Genomic DNA, 14,008 nt, shown 5'->3' with positions numbered 1-14,008 from the left:
CTCGTCAACTGGCAATGAACATGCAGGGAAAAGCTGACACCCGATACAAAGGAATTAATTGAGAGTTTATTCCAGATGGTTCTCCTCACTTAGTATACAAGTCATCAGAATAATCTATCAAATAGACTTGGACTTTAATGATATGATTTTTTTTCTATAATGCATTTTGGTTTTTGCTTCTAACAACCTGTTTAAAAAAAAATCTGCCAGGTGAAATGTTCAGCACAAACTGCAATCCTTACTGTTTGTAGAAAATATGACTTAAAAAAGGACGCTATCAGGTAATTCTTATTTTAAATGTTTACACTTATAAAAATGCTTTGGAAGCTTGAAACTGAAATCCTTTGTAATAATTTTCTTCTGCCTACCTCCCTCTTCCCATCTTAAATGCCTTTATTAGCCCAGGATTATCATAAATGACAGACTGCAGCTGCTGATTAAAAACATTAAAAGACCACAAATGGATAAATTGTGTTTAAAAAAAAAAGGAAGCTTACATGGATTTTTTTCAAACAAATAAAATGCATAGATGGCTACGGTATTCATCTGTCAACCTTTACAGTGTCTGCTTGAGGTAGCCTTTCTAAAGAATTACTAAACAAGCCTCAACATAATCTAAATCTTCCCATCAAAACCACTATATCCTCGAAAGCCCACTCTCGATTTAACACCAGTGGTGATCAACAACATAATACATTTTAAAAGCTTTTGAAAAAACAGCAGGTACAGTGGACATAAACATTAGTTCTAAATCTGCAGCCCTCAATGTACATCGTATGCACATAAATATCTCAGCTATAATACACATTCAAGATCCGTCCCTAAAAACCATACTATTTTGTAAAGCACAGCCATGCTAACTTCAGGATACAAACCATAATTCCACGTCTACAAAATGAAAGTAGAATTAGTGGCAGTTTATTGCCTCATACAAATTTAACCAACATGGCAACCATGCCAAAGGAATTAAAACATTTTCAGGACATATGTACAGACTGTACATTTCAGAAACATCTGAACAATAAAAATGCAAGAACAATCTCTGCATTACGAATTAAACTAAACAAATGGTTTGAAACCGTCAATGCATTGAATGGGTTTACAAAGGCACTTCCCTACCCAAAATAGGAAATGACAATCTGCAGCCTAGAGGGAGGTTGGAGAAGAGTGCTCATCAACTACTGCACAATCTCAACTTTAAGAAAAAATAAGCAGGATTTAATCAAACATTTATAGGATTCAATGTGATCCACTTCTGAAAGAGTTCACACAGTCTCATCTTTGTTTTTATGTTGCTTTTCTTGGCTCTCTCGTTCTGTACTTTGGCTCCTTCGACGATCATGTTTGTCAGAATGGTCCTTGCTCTCACTGTGATCATGTTTGTGGGAACGTTCTTTGCTTCTGCTACGCTTTCTAGGTTTTTCTTTGCTGGGACTCTGGTCTCGTTTTCTGGACTTCTCAACACTATCTGTTCTTCCTCGGCTTCTGCTTCTACTTCGTTTATTTGACTTGTCTTTACTTTCATTTTTATGTTTACTGGATTTTTCTTTGCTCCTGCTTCTGCTGCGCTTACCTGTATTCTTACTTCGGCTCCTACTCCTATGCTTTCTTTCCCGGCTTCGACTTCTACTATGTTTTCTCTCTTTTCTGGAATCCCTCTTGTCATCCCGGTGTTTCTTGTCATCCTTGTCATCCTTGTGTCTTCTCTCTTCTATATCACCCTTACTTTTCCTTTCTTTTGATCTTTCTCTAGATCGATCCTTTTCCCTCTCACTACCTCTTTCCTTATCATAATCTCTCTCTTTCTTCCGGCTCCGTTCATTTTCTTTCTCTCGCTCTCTATCCCTGTCTCTTCTATCTCCTTTCCTGTCACGACTTCGACTACGGCTTCTGTATCTATCCCTGCTTCTGCTTCGCCTCCGTTCTAGTGTGCGATCGGTACTTCGAGATCTCCGCCTTTCTTTTTCTCTCTCCTTAGCTTCACGTTCTAATCTCTGCCGTTCTCTTTCTCTTTCTAGTTCTCTATCAAAACTAGATGATCCGTGGCCTTCCCGATGATGACTTCTGCTTCTGGATCTTCTGGGAGACCTCCTGGGACTGATCGATCGTCTTGGAGACCTTTTAAAAGAAAAGATACTCAATATGAAACACAACCTTTTAAGTTAAGGGACCCTTTTTACTTTCCAATTTATACTTTACATACACAGTCTATATTTAATCTTAAATACCAAATACCATCTGATTATTTTAATCCATTAGTATCCATAAACTGTTTTGCCTGTTGCCTTAAAACCAATCTCAGTGAAAAGATGACACGTTTCTGGTAATAAGTAGTTCAATACTGAACTTCTAACATTCATTTTCAAAATAACGTGTATATGACCTTGAACGTCTACGTTCTGCATGCCGGTCTATTTCTTCCATTCCCTCCTTGCCATCTTTCTTGATTTTTCTAGGTCTGCTTTTAATTTGCTGGTCAATGGTTTTCTGGACTGGCACAGGAATTCTTGGAAACAGTGTGGAAAACCATTCAAGCTTAGTGAGGAAGGAACGAAGCATCTCCCCGATGGTCATAACACAACCCCCTCCTGCCTTCACATCCAGGTCCTACAAAATACAAGCAAAAAATATCCTGATGGTCAAAAATATTCTTGATTGATTTAAAAAAAAAAATGCTGCTACATTACTGCCCTCTCGAAGTCTCATGATTATGAAAGTTTACTTGTCTCACATTCTAATACATTTCCTTAGAAATATTCAAACTCTGCACCCTTTGGATTTGGCAGTATGTTACAGATAGGGAATGGGACTTAATACATATGCATGCAGGCACATACTAATCCTGCAGCCATCTGGATGGTAAGGGACTGTCGATGAAGAGATTAACACGAAATCCCCTTACACAGTCTGGTTATATGGTATGATCTTGTATTTTATTTAAATGCCACAAAGTTGAGAAGTCCTCTCAAACTACATTTAATGCTCCATTTTGTGGATGTACAACTGCGTACCATCATACCCAACCCTGTGGCCTCAATCATTTAAGAACTACATCATTGCCTATCTAAAAATGATCATAGAAAAACCTCTAGTACAAAATGGCATCCTAACAGAATTGGAAGCAATAGCAAACCAACTGCCATGAAGCAGTGAGGTTTCTAATTTAGAAATATGTAAAAAAATAAATAAATGAACAAATAATTGGAAACGCATAATCCATGATGACCATTGTCTCTGAAAAGGGTCATTACCGCATGAAGGCCTTCTTGCTATGCCCTCTCACAGCTCAGGACATGTTAGTCAGCTATTGTCAGTCCCAAACCTATAGTGCAAGCACACAAGGAAAGTGAGATTTGTTATCTAAACAGGAAGAGAAAATCTAAATGTAAAACTGCTTGCACTCACACACATTTAAGTGTTCAGATATACAGTTTTTCCAAATATAATCGCTGCAGAGATCTAAAGAAGAAAAAAAGGAGTTAAACGTAGCACCTGGAGAGTACGTACAGTTAAACAAAATAAACATAAGAAGCATTTTGAAAAGTAACTCTGTATCCTGGGAAGTTTTTCACAGCAGCATAACAAAAGATGAACTGCTTCCACATATTTAAGAACTGGAGGAAAAAAAAAAATATCCTGTAGGTTTAAATAATTCCATATATATAAACGTGCTTCATCCTATTGAGCTTGACCAGGACTGGTGAGAAACTTAAGCAGCCTCAAGCACTTTTTCCTACGTAACACAAAGCTGCTGAAAGCAGCTAGGAAAGAAACACTAATTCCAAATATATACTGGGAGATTTTAAACAACAATACACAAATATATGCTGATAACCAGTATCGGCAAGAACTGAAACACATAAACTAAAAAAGGTGCTTTGAATAATGAACCAGTTAAGATCTGCACAATGAATCGCACTTGTGATCGCTTTATTGTCCTGGGAATCAAGTTGTTTGTCGGACCCTGAAAATGAAGCCACCCCACGCCTCTTAAGTTACAATGCAACATTGCAGAGAAGAGTTCATATTAACTAGCACCACCTGGGGGAGAAGGAGGATATCACAGCCATGTAATCAAGAGTTAAATTTGGTTTGATTTCTGTTAGAAACGTACAATAACACAGGTTTACCTGAAATAACAGCTGTTTCCTTTGCACAGTGTTTTTGATACTTATCATGAAAGAAGCTGTTTAAAATAAATGCACTGCATTGCAGTCAGATACAGGTATAATTAACACTATTTTTAATACAAGTATTTGGACATCGTTTGCAACTACAACATTAGAAATTGCTTGAAGTGGATGCCTACTGTCACACTGAAGAGGGCAAGTGATCCTTCCTGTTCCATTCTTAAATCTAGGATGTAATTTAAAACCTGCTCAATTAATACAAATTGCAACAGTATGCAGCAGTATATTCAATTTCACAGACAGACAAACCTCACCCACCAGCACCTACTCTGTTTCTCCAGACAGTAAATCAGGACTATGGTACCACAGGTATTCTCCTATCTGACCGCATAAAAAAGCGGCCTCTTTACTGAACTTCTTCAGTTAGCAATTCATGTTTCTTTCCTCATGCAGTAATTAGGCTGTTTGTTTCTCCTCTGAAGAAATCCTGGGTTTAGTTATTCCAGGACACAAACAGTAATCACAGAGATTTTTGGTAATATTTTTCAAGGTGAATGTTGGTTTCTACTATATACTTCCCACTCTTCTATGTAAGCACCAATTCCCCCTGTCCCAGTAATAAATGCAAAAATACAAATTTAGCATTCTCAGGAGTTACTATGCCTTGCTTAAAAGTTATTCTTTTTCTAAAAACCACACAGAAGCCACACTCATACAGCCTGCTGTCTGCATTCTGATTTAATAAACCTGTTTCACATGGCTTTGTAATATTTGACACAGTAACATCTTAACCAATGGAAAATTCTGTTAAACCTTTAAACTCCAAGAAAAATCACCCAGGTCTCAGCTCAGACCTGCTTCCTGCACTAATTAATGAAATTACAGGAACATAACATTGCAACATTCAAACCACAGAAAACCTTATCAAACAGTGCTTAAACCTAAAGTAGTAACATGAAAAGAAACAAAAGAAAACAAATTATTACCCTCGCCGACATACCTCTTCATCATCAAGAAAGGATTCAAACCAGTCCCATAGATCTGTAGGTGGTTGTGTGTACCTTTAAGTACAAAAAGAAGGTAAAATTTTAATACAGCTTTCTGTATATTAAATTAGTCATTAGTTGATTATATTGATACTTACCTAATATACATAAATCCAAGAGCCCTAATATATGGAGAGTCTGTATGAGTTATAAGGCCCATCACTTGCTTACGAGTGAGTTTCAGCGTAAATAATTTGTAGAGCAGACAAAAGGCAGTAGACACAATTCCTCCAGTTCCAACACCTCGCACCTTTCAAAAGAAAACAGGTGACAACACAAGAAGTCACAAAGATATTATTCCAAATCTAAGAAAGAATATAAGAACTAACACAGGATAAAATCTAAATCTACAGAGCTATGTGGAAAAAGTAGCACCACTTGCATCCATAGCTCTGGAAGCAAGAGGAATATATCAACTCTCTGTAATAAATACTTTTACATCTAGGGACTGAGCCAACATACAAGCAAGCTTTAGCTATGCTTGGAAAATTTATTTACCAGACAGAAAAATGTAAGAAGGCACGTACTTCTACTTACCCCTCCACACATCCCTGTCTGGCCTGCTGTTTTTCTGCTCCCCTTTTCCCATGGTTCAACATGCGTAACCTGAAAGGGTAGGAAAGAAAGAAAATTACAACTACAACCTCCATAATGTTTAGCTGCCTACACAAATCTAATTTGTTTTAAACAAAGGATATGCTAAATCAGTCTTAAATAGTTTGTCTTCTGCCACCAAATTCAAGATCAAGTCTGCTTTGTCATTAAAGCAAAGCATTTGGCTTAATTACCACATTGAGAAATTATAGCGAAAATCATGGATGAAACTTTAAAAAAACCCAACAAAACCCAAACCAAACCCTAACCCACACCAAAGCAAGCATCCACGTGCTTATTCTATACTCCATGTACTTTCACATACTTTATGACTAAACCCCATCATTACTACTTTCTATGGTGACTAAACAATTACCTTTATTTAAGCTGTCTCTTAACAAGTTTAGTGATACCTGCTGATGACAGCTACAGAAGTCAAAATCTACAGTCTCATATTCATAAGTCTCATTTATGCAGCGAGCTTAGCTAGAGATTTGAGTATCACCTACAATTAGGACAAAAGAAAGATGTCTATAAAGTATAGTATTTTAATCTAAAAAGCCAGTGTTTTTTCTTGTAGACTGCAGTGATGTTTAGATAAAATGGTTTGTAAGTACTAGTGAGTAAAGCTTGCCTAATTCAAATCCTTTGAGATGCATTTAGAGATGACTGCACAAACATAGTTCCAACCAACATCATTCCTTAAATTTGACAATATGAGTCAGAAACAAGTTAAGAACCATAAAACTGCCTAAGCTACACTTGAAATTGTGGAATCCAGTAACATCTGGCTCAATAAACAAGTATATTTCCTAAACACCTCAACTTAAAAAAAAATAAGTAAAAGCAAGACAAAAAAAGATACAATGGTGTTACACTGGACTGGGGACACGAGTTTGTGGCCAAGTCATACTGTAGTTCATAAATTAAAATTCTTTAACAATACATGAAACAAAGCTAATTATGTACACAGTCACATGAAATCAGAGATATACTCATGGCTGCAGTTGCTGATCTGTTTGGGTTTTTTTACAGTTGCCGTCTTACCCAAATAGGAAACAGAGATGCCAGTACTGTAGAATTCAAAATCCACCATGACTTCCTGTATTATTAGCATCATATGAGAAGTTCACAAGTAGTATGTAAATGATTCTGCACACCCTTCTGATTATTTAAGATTTTGCCTCTCACATAAAATGAAAAGTATTTTTTACTCAAAGGATCCAATAGGACACTATCACAATGATATTCTACAATTTTTAAAATTATAGTTACATTTATTGGCCACTATAATATAAACATGCTGGTTTGGACAGATATCAATAAAAACCCCAAAGCCCTGAAAACAATACACATTTTGGAAAAAGAGTATTTACAGTTTTGATCCTACAAAGACTGCTGCATATGCTTAACTTGTTGGAACTCTACAGATTAAATGAAGTTGAAGACATGTACATTGTGCTACAGTTGGGGATAAAGAAAGAGGAAGTCATTCACTGTGCAGATACAGAACTGAAACAGGAGATCAGAACTACAAGTGAATTGATTCAACTATCTAGACAGAATCCGTATCTTCAAAGATGGTCCCTATCACTAGCTGCCTGTGTGACTTAAGATCATCTTTCCTGAGAATCCAGCACCCAGCATTCTTACATTTTTAAATGAGCCACTTATTTTGGTTCCCAAAGACAAATACAGCTGCTATGGTGGATATTGTGCTCATTCAGGGGAAGGAATAAAAAAGGAGAAAAAAAAAAGCAGCCAGCAATTTTTCAGGAATCTTAAAATATGAACAGAATTCAAGTCTTCTGAATATCAGTGAAGTACCTTAACCTTCACATTATCTTCTCCCTCACATCTATTACTCATGAGTAAGGGGCTGAGTTTTTTTCTTTATTTAGCATGCAGTTCTGAGTCAAAGTAACTGTCAAGTTCAGCAAACAAACTTTATTTACATTGGATTAATAAGCAGATATTTAATGGTACATTAAATTCTTCCTCAATTTAAGATTGAGACACTTCTGGAATGAAACACTGAGACAACCAAATGAACTATTTGACCTACTGCAGTTGAGCTCTATCAATAATAACATGAAAAATCCCATCAAATATTTGTATTACATCTGAAAGGGTCTATGTAAAATACAGTAAGCTCTCCATTTTCTGAAAATATGTTTCTTTTAACAATTTCTCACCTCTTGCCATCACTTGCAAAAATTAACTTTGCTGTTTTCCATTCTGATAATGAGAATGACTCATTTCTATCTTGTATGCAAGAAGTGGCAAATTAACCAAAGAGAAGCTTTGTCAATAATCTATATTACTCCATGTATTCGGAGAATTAAGTAGTCCGCTCCAAATGACAGAGTGCAAGCAGACAAATGCTGTCATTAAGAGGAAAAACAGTAGCACTGTCTTCATAACAAAGTGCAAACAATACCAAAAATCTCAAAACACTTCTGTGGAGTTCTTCACGACTACAGTGCCCTAAGCATCTTGACTTGCCCTGGTTAAATGAGATAAAAAGGCTACCTATTATTATTATTATTATTCTTTCAAAGTATATTGAAACCCGCTGACACAGTAACATTATCAAGCAGAATCAATTCACCCGTGAAAAATATCTCCACAACCACCAAAGTACAGCTGACTGAAGACAGCAGCCTGAATTATCTAAGTTTTGCTCTCATTATCAGAACAAAGAATGTGGCTGTGTTGATGAGCATTAATTATGCATACCTCTACCTGGGAGACTGGCTTGATGGAAGCCTCGCTGCAAAACTGATTCAATCCTGCTAACAAAACAAGAACTGAGACATGGGTGCACTGATACAGTTATCTCCCCAGCACATCCTGCCTAACGCCATGAGAAGCACTAAAATGAACTAGTTTTTAATTGGGCGTGGAGAGGGGATCCTAACGTCTAACTGAGGAAGGAGACCACGTGCAAACTCCTGTTGAAACCACCTACAGCCACCACCATGCCCTTTGCGCAGTTACACGGCGTGCTGGCACCTCGGAGGCTGCGGGGAGTGCTCGTCCCTAGAAGCGGCATGCAGATCGGGTCCCCTCCCCACTCTCTCCGACTGAGAGCGCAGCTCTCGGACGGCCATTTCATCCCCACTGTCCTGGCTCAGGCTGCCCACTTCGAAACTAACTTACAACTCCGCAATTCCAAATCCGACGCAGAACGCGCTTCTTTTGTAAGACAGAGAAGGCAGCACCTGGATTCCCCCAATTAAGCAATAAAAAGAGATCTGTTCCCAACCCTTACCGCAAAATAAGGGGCAGGAAGGCAAAAGAGAATCCGCAGGCCGCAGTCAAAGCCTTCCCCCTTCCAACACCCCAGCCACCGGGAGGCTCGGGACAGGCGCCAGCGCAGCCCCGAGCAGTCCGCGGCGCCCAGGGCGCGGCCTGCAGGCTCACCTTGAAGTAGATCTCGTCCACCACCTCATGGTAAGTCTTGAGCTCATAGAGCTGCACCTTGAAGTAGGGCGACGAGAGGATGTTGGTGAGGATCATGGGGTTCAGGTTCATGGTCTTCTCGTTCCCCCACAGCGGCAGCACGTTGCCCTGCTTGCCTGAGGCCGCCGGCTTGGGGGCTCCGCTCTGCAGCTGCTGCTGGGCCGGCGGGACGGCGCCAGGCTGGTGCTGGGCCGCCTGCTGCCCCTGGCAGTTCCCGGCGCCGACAGCGGGGCTGTTGTTGGCCATGGCGGCTCAGGGCCCGGAGCGGGGCGGCGGCACGCGGCCTGCAAGGCGGACGAGCGGCCGCGCCACACCAGAGCGCGGGCTGCCGGGCCGGGCGCTGCCTCCGCCAACTGCTGACAAGATGGCGGACCCTGCGGAAGTGACGGCTTCGTCTTCCGGGGCCGAGCCGGCCAATCCTCGCGGGGGAGCGTGGCGGCGCAAGGCGGGGGCGGGAGAGAAGGGGGAGAGGTTGGGGCGCCCGTTCCCCTCAGGGCTCAGCCCCGCCGCATGGTTCCTCCGCCTCACAGAGCTGGAGAGGGCAGAACCGCCGCCGCCAGCTCGCTTCTCTCACTTTTAGGCTGCCTTGTCCCTCGCCCGAGGCACACCTCGCCTCGTTTTGGCCGCCTGCCGGCCAGGCCGTGAGTCCTCCAGGCGGGGAGATCCGGCCGGGGAGAGCGGGGGGACCCTGCTGAGTGCTGGGGGATAGCTGCCGTCACCCTAGCACGAACACTAAGCCAGCCACTTGGCAAACTTCGAAATTGGTCCTATCGGTCACCGCTGGTAATAAGGCCGGGGCAGGAGCAGGGGAGCAAGCACTGGCCGCCTGCTTCTGCCTCCACATTAGCGGAGAAGTGAAGAAATAACGATAGGATTGTTTAGTGCTCAGCAATCGTGGGTGAAGAAGTGTGTTGTGATGGCTGCGTGGCCAGGATACATCAAAGCTTGCTCATTTGAAACACATGCTGGTTATGAGGCCCACTCCTCTGGCCGACACCTTGCAATGGCTGTGCAGCTTTTGAGAATCTTGTGGTACATTGGAAAAGCAATAACTATTCCCTGCTGAATACTCAAGCTGAATACTTCTTTCTGAAATTAGTAATGCTATATACAGACCTGGAACAATCGGAATTAAGCTAATGCATTTGAAAACAAACAACTGGATTTAGGAAAGTAACTGTCTCCATTTAAATGCTAACAGGAAACAGAAAAGATAAAATCCTCCAATTTTGCCTGAACTGTATCTGATAGATGAACTGAACTTAAGTTTTCAGGTTACGTTTAACTCATCATTCAAAGGTTTCTTCCAACAAGTTTTGAATTACATGACTTTTTGCAAAAACAAAAAACTCCAGTTATGTATTTTGGTGTCAATCTTTAACCTGAAGTACAAAAGGGAGACTGAATGCATGATCTAAAAGAATTGCCAAGAGATTCTAAACATCAAATAACTGTGCAAAAAAATAACAAAGTCCACCAAAATGACTGCAAACTGGGCATAGTGGGACAAAATACATTCAGTTGTACACACAGAGCAGGGCTCCACATTGCTCAGCACGTCAAGGAACAGGTGCAGGGAGAACTTGGTATGGAAGCGTTCACAGAATTAGCATCTCTACATATGTGGTATTTGAAACTAATTTAAATTTTCAGTTTAAAACTGAGGAGATAAATATTGCTGGAAGTAACATTAGAATATCTTCATTCTTCATTACACACTGAAAACCTGAGAAACCCTAATTCATCTTTGTTACTCTGGCGCTTTAGCGTACCTTAGTGCTTTCCTGCTATAGTACAAGCTTTCTAATCAGGGCCCTGACAGTTAGTGTCTCTAAGCTGCCTGTTCTGCTCTCTAGGCTCTTACTCCCCTTTTCCAGGAATAACTTCACCAGCCTCCTTTCAGCCTCCTCATCCCATCTTGGCTGATTTCCAAAGATGTTCACAAAACCTTCATTACTTATCACAGGAGTATACCATCTTGATGCGGGAAATACCCATTTAACAATTGCATACGAAATTAAAGAACTAATCACAAAAATAATTCTAAGAAAGTGACCTTAATAACAGTGAAGTAATCTTGTTCTGGAGACAGCTAGAATAGTAACTTTTGTTTGAAGCTGAGTGTTTTTGTATTTGTTTTTTAGGGTACCCATGACTCTTTGGGCACCTCCTTAATTTGTCTTGTGTAACCACTTCAAGACAGCCTGTATTTCTGTTATAATTTATGCTAGCCAAATTGTGTTTTCATGCATTTATCTTTTCCTGTTCGAATATTCAGTCAATATGTTCCAAAAGCTCAGTGTTTTCCCTCAGTACAAGATAGCATTTTTGTAATTCTTACACAGTCCCTCTTTGGTGATGATGCTGAAGCCTTTGATACAGCTGCCACCCATAAATTCATTTGCTCCAAATTAGATTTCCTTCCCTCAGACATCCCAGCTAGTCTTTATACAGAATAGAGCCAAAGGGGGGGAGTGGAGGGGATCAACTAGGAGGTGATTTTCACTTGCAAACTGCAAGGAACTATATATAATTACCAAAAAAGTAAGACTATGGTGACCTGTATGTAAGGGCCTAGCCTCACTTCTCATTCACACAGATTAATTCTGAATTTTCTCAAACAGGCCTAAGCTGTTAGTTGAAGCTGAGGAGAAAGATACTAGTACTCACTCACTAAACATCCATCTGTTTTGAAAGGAATGGTTGTTAGCTCTTGAATTGTAGATTAAGCAATATTGCTGCATGTATTTTCCCGTCAAATATCAGTATGGACTAGTGTCTTCTGGCAGTACTGCTGCATTAGATTTCTTTTGCTATCACATTTAATTATATGCACTGCAACTTTAAAGGGAAAGTACAGGAATTGCATACAGTTGTCTTTCTCATCCCGATTACTGAAAGATAAAGTAAGTTTCACCAGTTTAGGATTTCTTGAGTCATGACTTTCTACTGCGAGATGCTTTTACTTCCGTATAGTCATATAATCTGTTGCTGTCCGTATGGTACATAAGTAACATGCTTCTCTAAAAATAATGTGATTAATTCATGGGTGTATTGAACTGAATACAACTTGAATATTCGGTTTGAAATTACAGATTGTAATGTGAAAAATACCTTTGAAGTGAAATTTCTGAGGAACCTCGTTGACTTGGACCTCCTTTGAGCAGGGAGTTGCACTAGATAACCTCTAAAGGTCCCTTCCAAAATGAATTATTCTATGATTCCTTGAGACTGTTAAGTAGATGTACCACTGCATAAGGAAAAAAAATCCGCAAAAACTTTTAGACAGACTAAAATCAAAGGAATTACTTTTTTCAATGAGAGAATAATACAAAAAAAAATTTGATGTAATGGGGAATAATCAGAAGACTTTTTCAGAACTTTTTTCTAGCAAGAAAAATATCAAACACCCTACAAAGCAGATTGTCCTGCTTAAAACAGCTACTAGCGCTTCTCCATCTCTTTCATGCTGCCAATCCTCAAAGAATTGGATCTCCACCCCAATTTCACCACCTAATATAGAGCAATAAAAAAAGATATTTCTGTGATTATATTGTTTGATAATGGAGAATTAAACGTCTGATAATTTTGAAGGTTTCACTTACAGTGGTACTTTTTGGCATATAATCTCACAAACTATTGGGAAATTGTGTAAATTCACAATGTGTTATGAATTTACTTTTACTGTATACTGTAACTTTACTACTATTCTTCCCTATACTTTTTTGTTCTTAGGAATGTCATACTGAATTATGAGTCAAATTTTACAGGATATCAGAATCTTTAGCATTTTAAGCCAGGAAATAAAAGACTTCTATTACTAAATTTTACAATATCTCAGGTAAAAAAAAAATAAATAAATTATGCACACTTTATAGATAGTTTAATTGCGGTACTAAATGATAGTTCATGGTTAAATAATAACTCAACAGCCAAAAAGAACAGCTGAACTATAAAACAAAGAGCCTCCAACTTACTTTTTTCACAAGGTATTCATACCCTTATTTCAATTATAGTGTATTTTCTTTTCTAAAAAGCAAAAACCTAATTTAAAAGTAAAAATCAATTTACTAGACTAGTCAGAGAGATTTAATGGGAATTATTCCCTGTGCAGAGTTTCTGTGCGTGGCCAGATTGGGTTATACAGGTCTTTAAATCTTGCTGAGGAAAAAATCCTACAATAATTGACCAAGTATTATATATACTTTAAAATATATTTCCTATGTAAGTAAAGATCAATAATGTTACAACACTCATTTAAAACTCATTTGCAATCCAAACTCTGATTGAAATACCAACTCTCAGGCGGCCTTACTTGTATACACTGTTATTAGTACTTCACTATTATAATGGAAGAAAAACAATTGTAAAATTGTATAGACAGCTCCCTATTTCTCATAAACCAAAGTGAATATAAAGAAAAGCTAAGTGCTATTGTATTCTAAAACCTGAAAAACAAAGAAGCACAAACAGACCAGAAAAAAGCCATTCCAATAACTTGAAATATTTGAAAAAAAATGTCTGGATTGCCAGTTTGCATGCACACATACATATGGTTCCTAGCTATTGAATAAACAACATAGCTAACCAGCTGTTAACTATGTATGCTCTACATAGGCTACATCCTACAAAATTTAAAATGTTAGCCAAGACTCAAGTTTAAGCCATCACAAGCAGATATCAGCATATAAATTTCTAGCATTTTACTAAAACAAAAAGTATTGAATTATGGTCTAAATCAGCTAACAAATCTTCTCTACCCTCACTGCCACC

At 39.0% G+C, this 14,008-nt stretch overlaps 1 protein-coding gene across 1 annotated transcript; it reads right to left on the bottom strand.

The window, feature by feature from the left end:
* Positions 1-480: 480 nt before the first annotated feature.
* Positions 481-9,617, bottom strand: PRPF38B (pre-mRNA processing factor 38B). The gene is made up of 6 exons (XM_075760094.1): positions 9,197-9,617; positions 5,714-5,782; positions 5,275-5,426; positions 5,131-5,191; positions 2,384-2,607; positions 481-2,118 (listed from the first exon to the last, which is right to left on the bottom strand). Exons 1-6 carry the CDS (start codon positions 9,479-9,481, stop codon positions 1,266-1,268), a joined length of 1,644 nt encoding a protein of 547 aa, XP_075616209.1. The 5' UTR covers positions 9,482-9,617; the 3' UTR covers positions 481-1,265.
* Between the last annotated feature and the right edge of the window lie 4,391 nt (positions 9,618-14,008).

Source organism: Balearica regulorum, chromosome 8 (genome assembly GCF_011004875.1).
Source record: "Balearica regulorum gibbericeps isolate bBalReg1 chromosome 8, bBalReg1.pri, whole genome shotgun sequence".
Taxonomy (NCBI): Eukaryota; Metazoa; Chordata; class Aves; order Gruiformes; family Gruidae; genus Balearica; species Balearica regulorum.
The sequence above is the reverse complement of the archived record's forward strand: the minus strand, read 5'-3'. Positions and strand labels throughout refer to the sequence as shown.

Excerpts from the sequence above, each read along its gene's own strand:
- PRPF38B (XM_075760094.1), bottom strand. The coding sequence starts at position 9,481 with ATGGCCAACAACAGCCCCGCTGTCGGCGCCGGGAACTGCCAGGGGCAG. Across the intron at positions 5,783-9,196 it reads TGGACGAGATCTACTTCAAG|GTTACGCATGTTGAACCATG; the intron begins GTGAGCCTGCAG and ends CTACCCTTTCAG. Across the intron at positions 2,119-2,383 it reads GCAGAACGTAGACGTTCAAG|GTCTCCAAGACGATCGATCA; the intron begins GTCATATACACG and ends TTCTTTTAAAAG.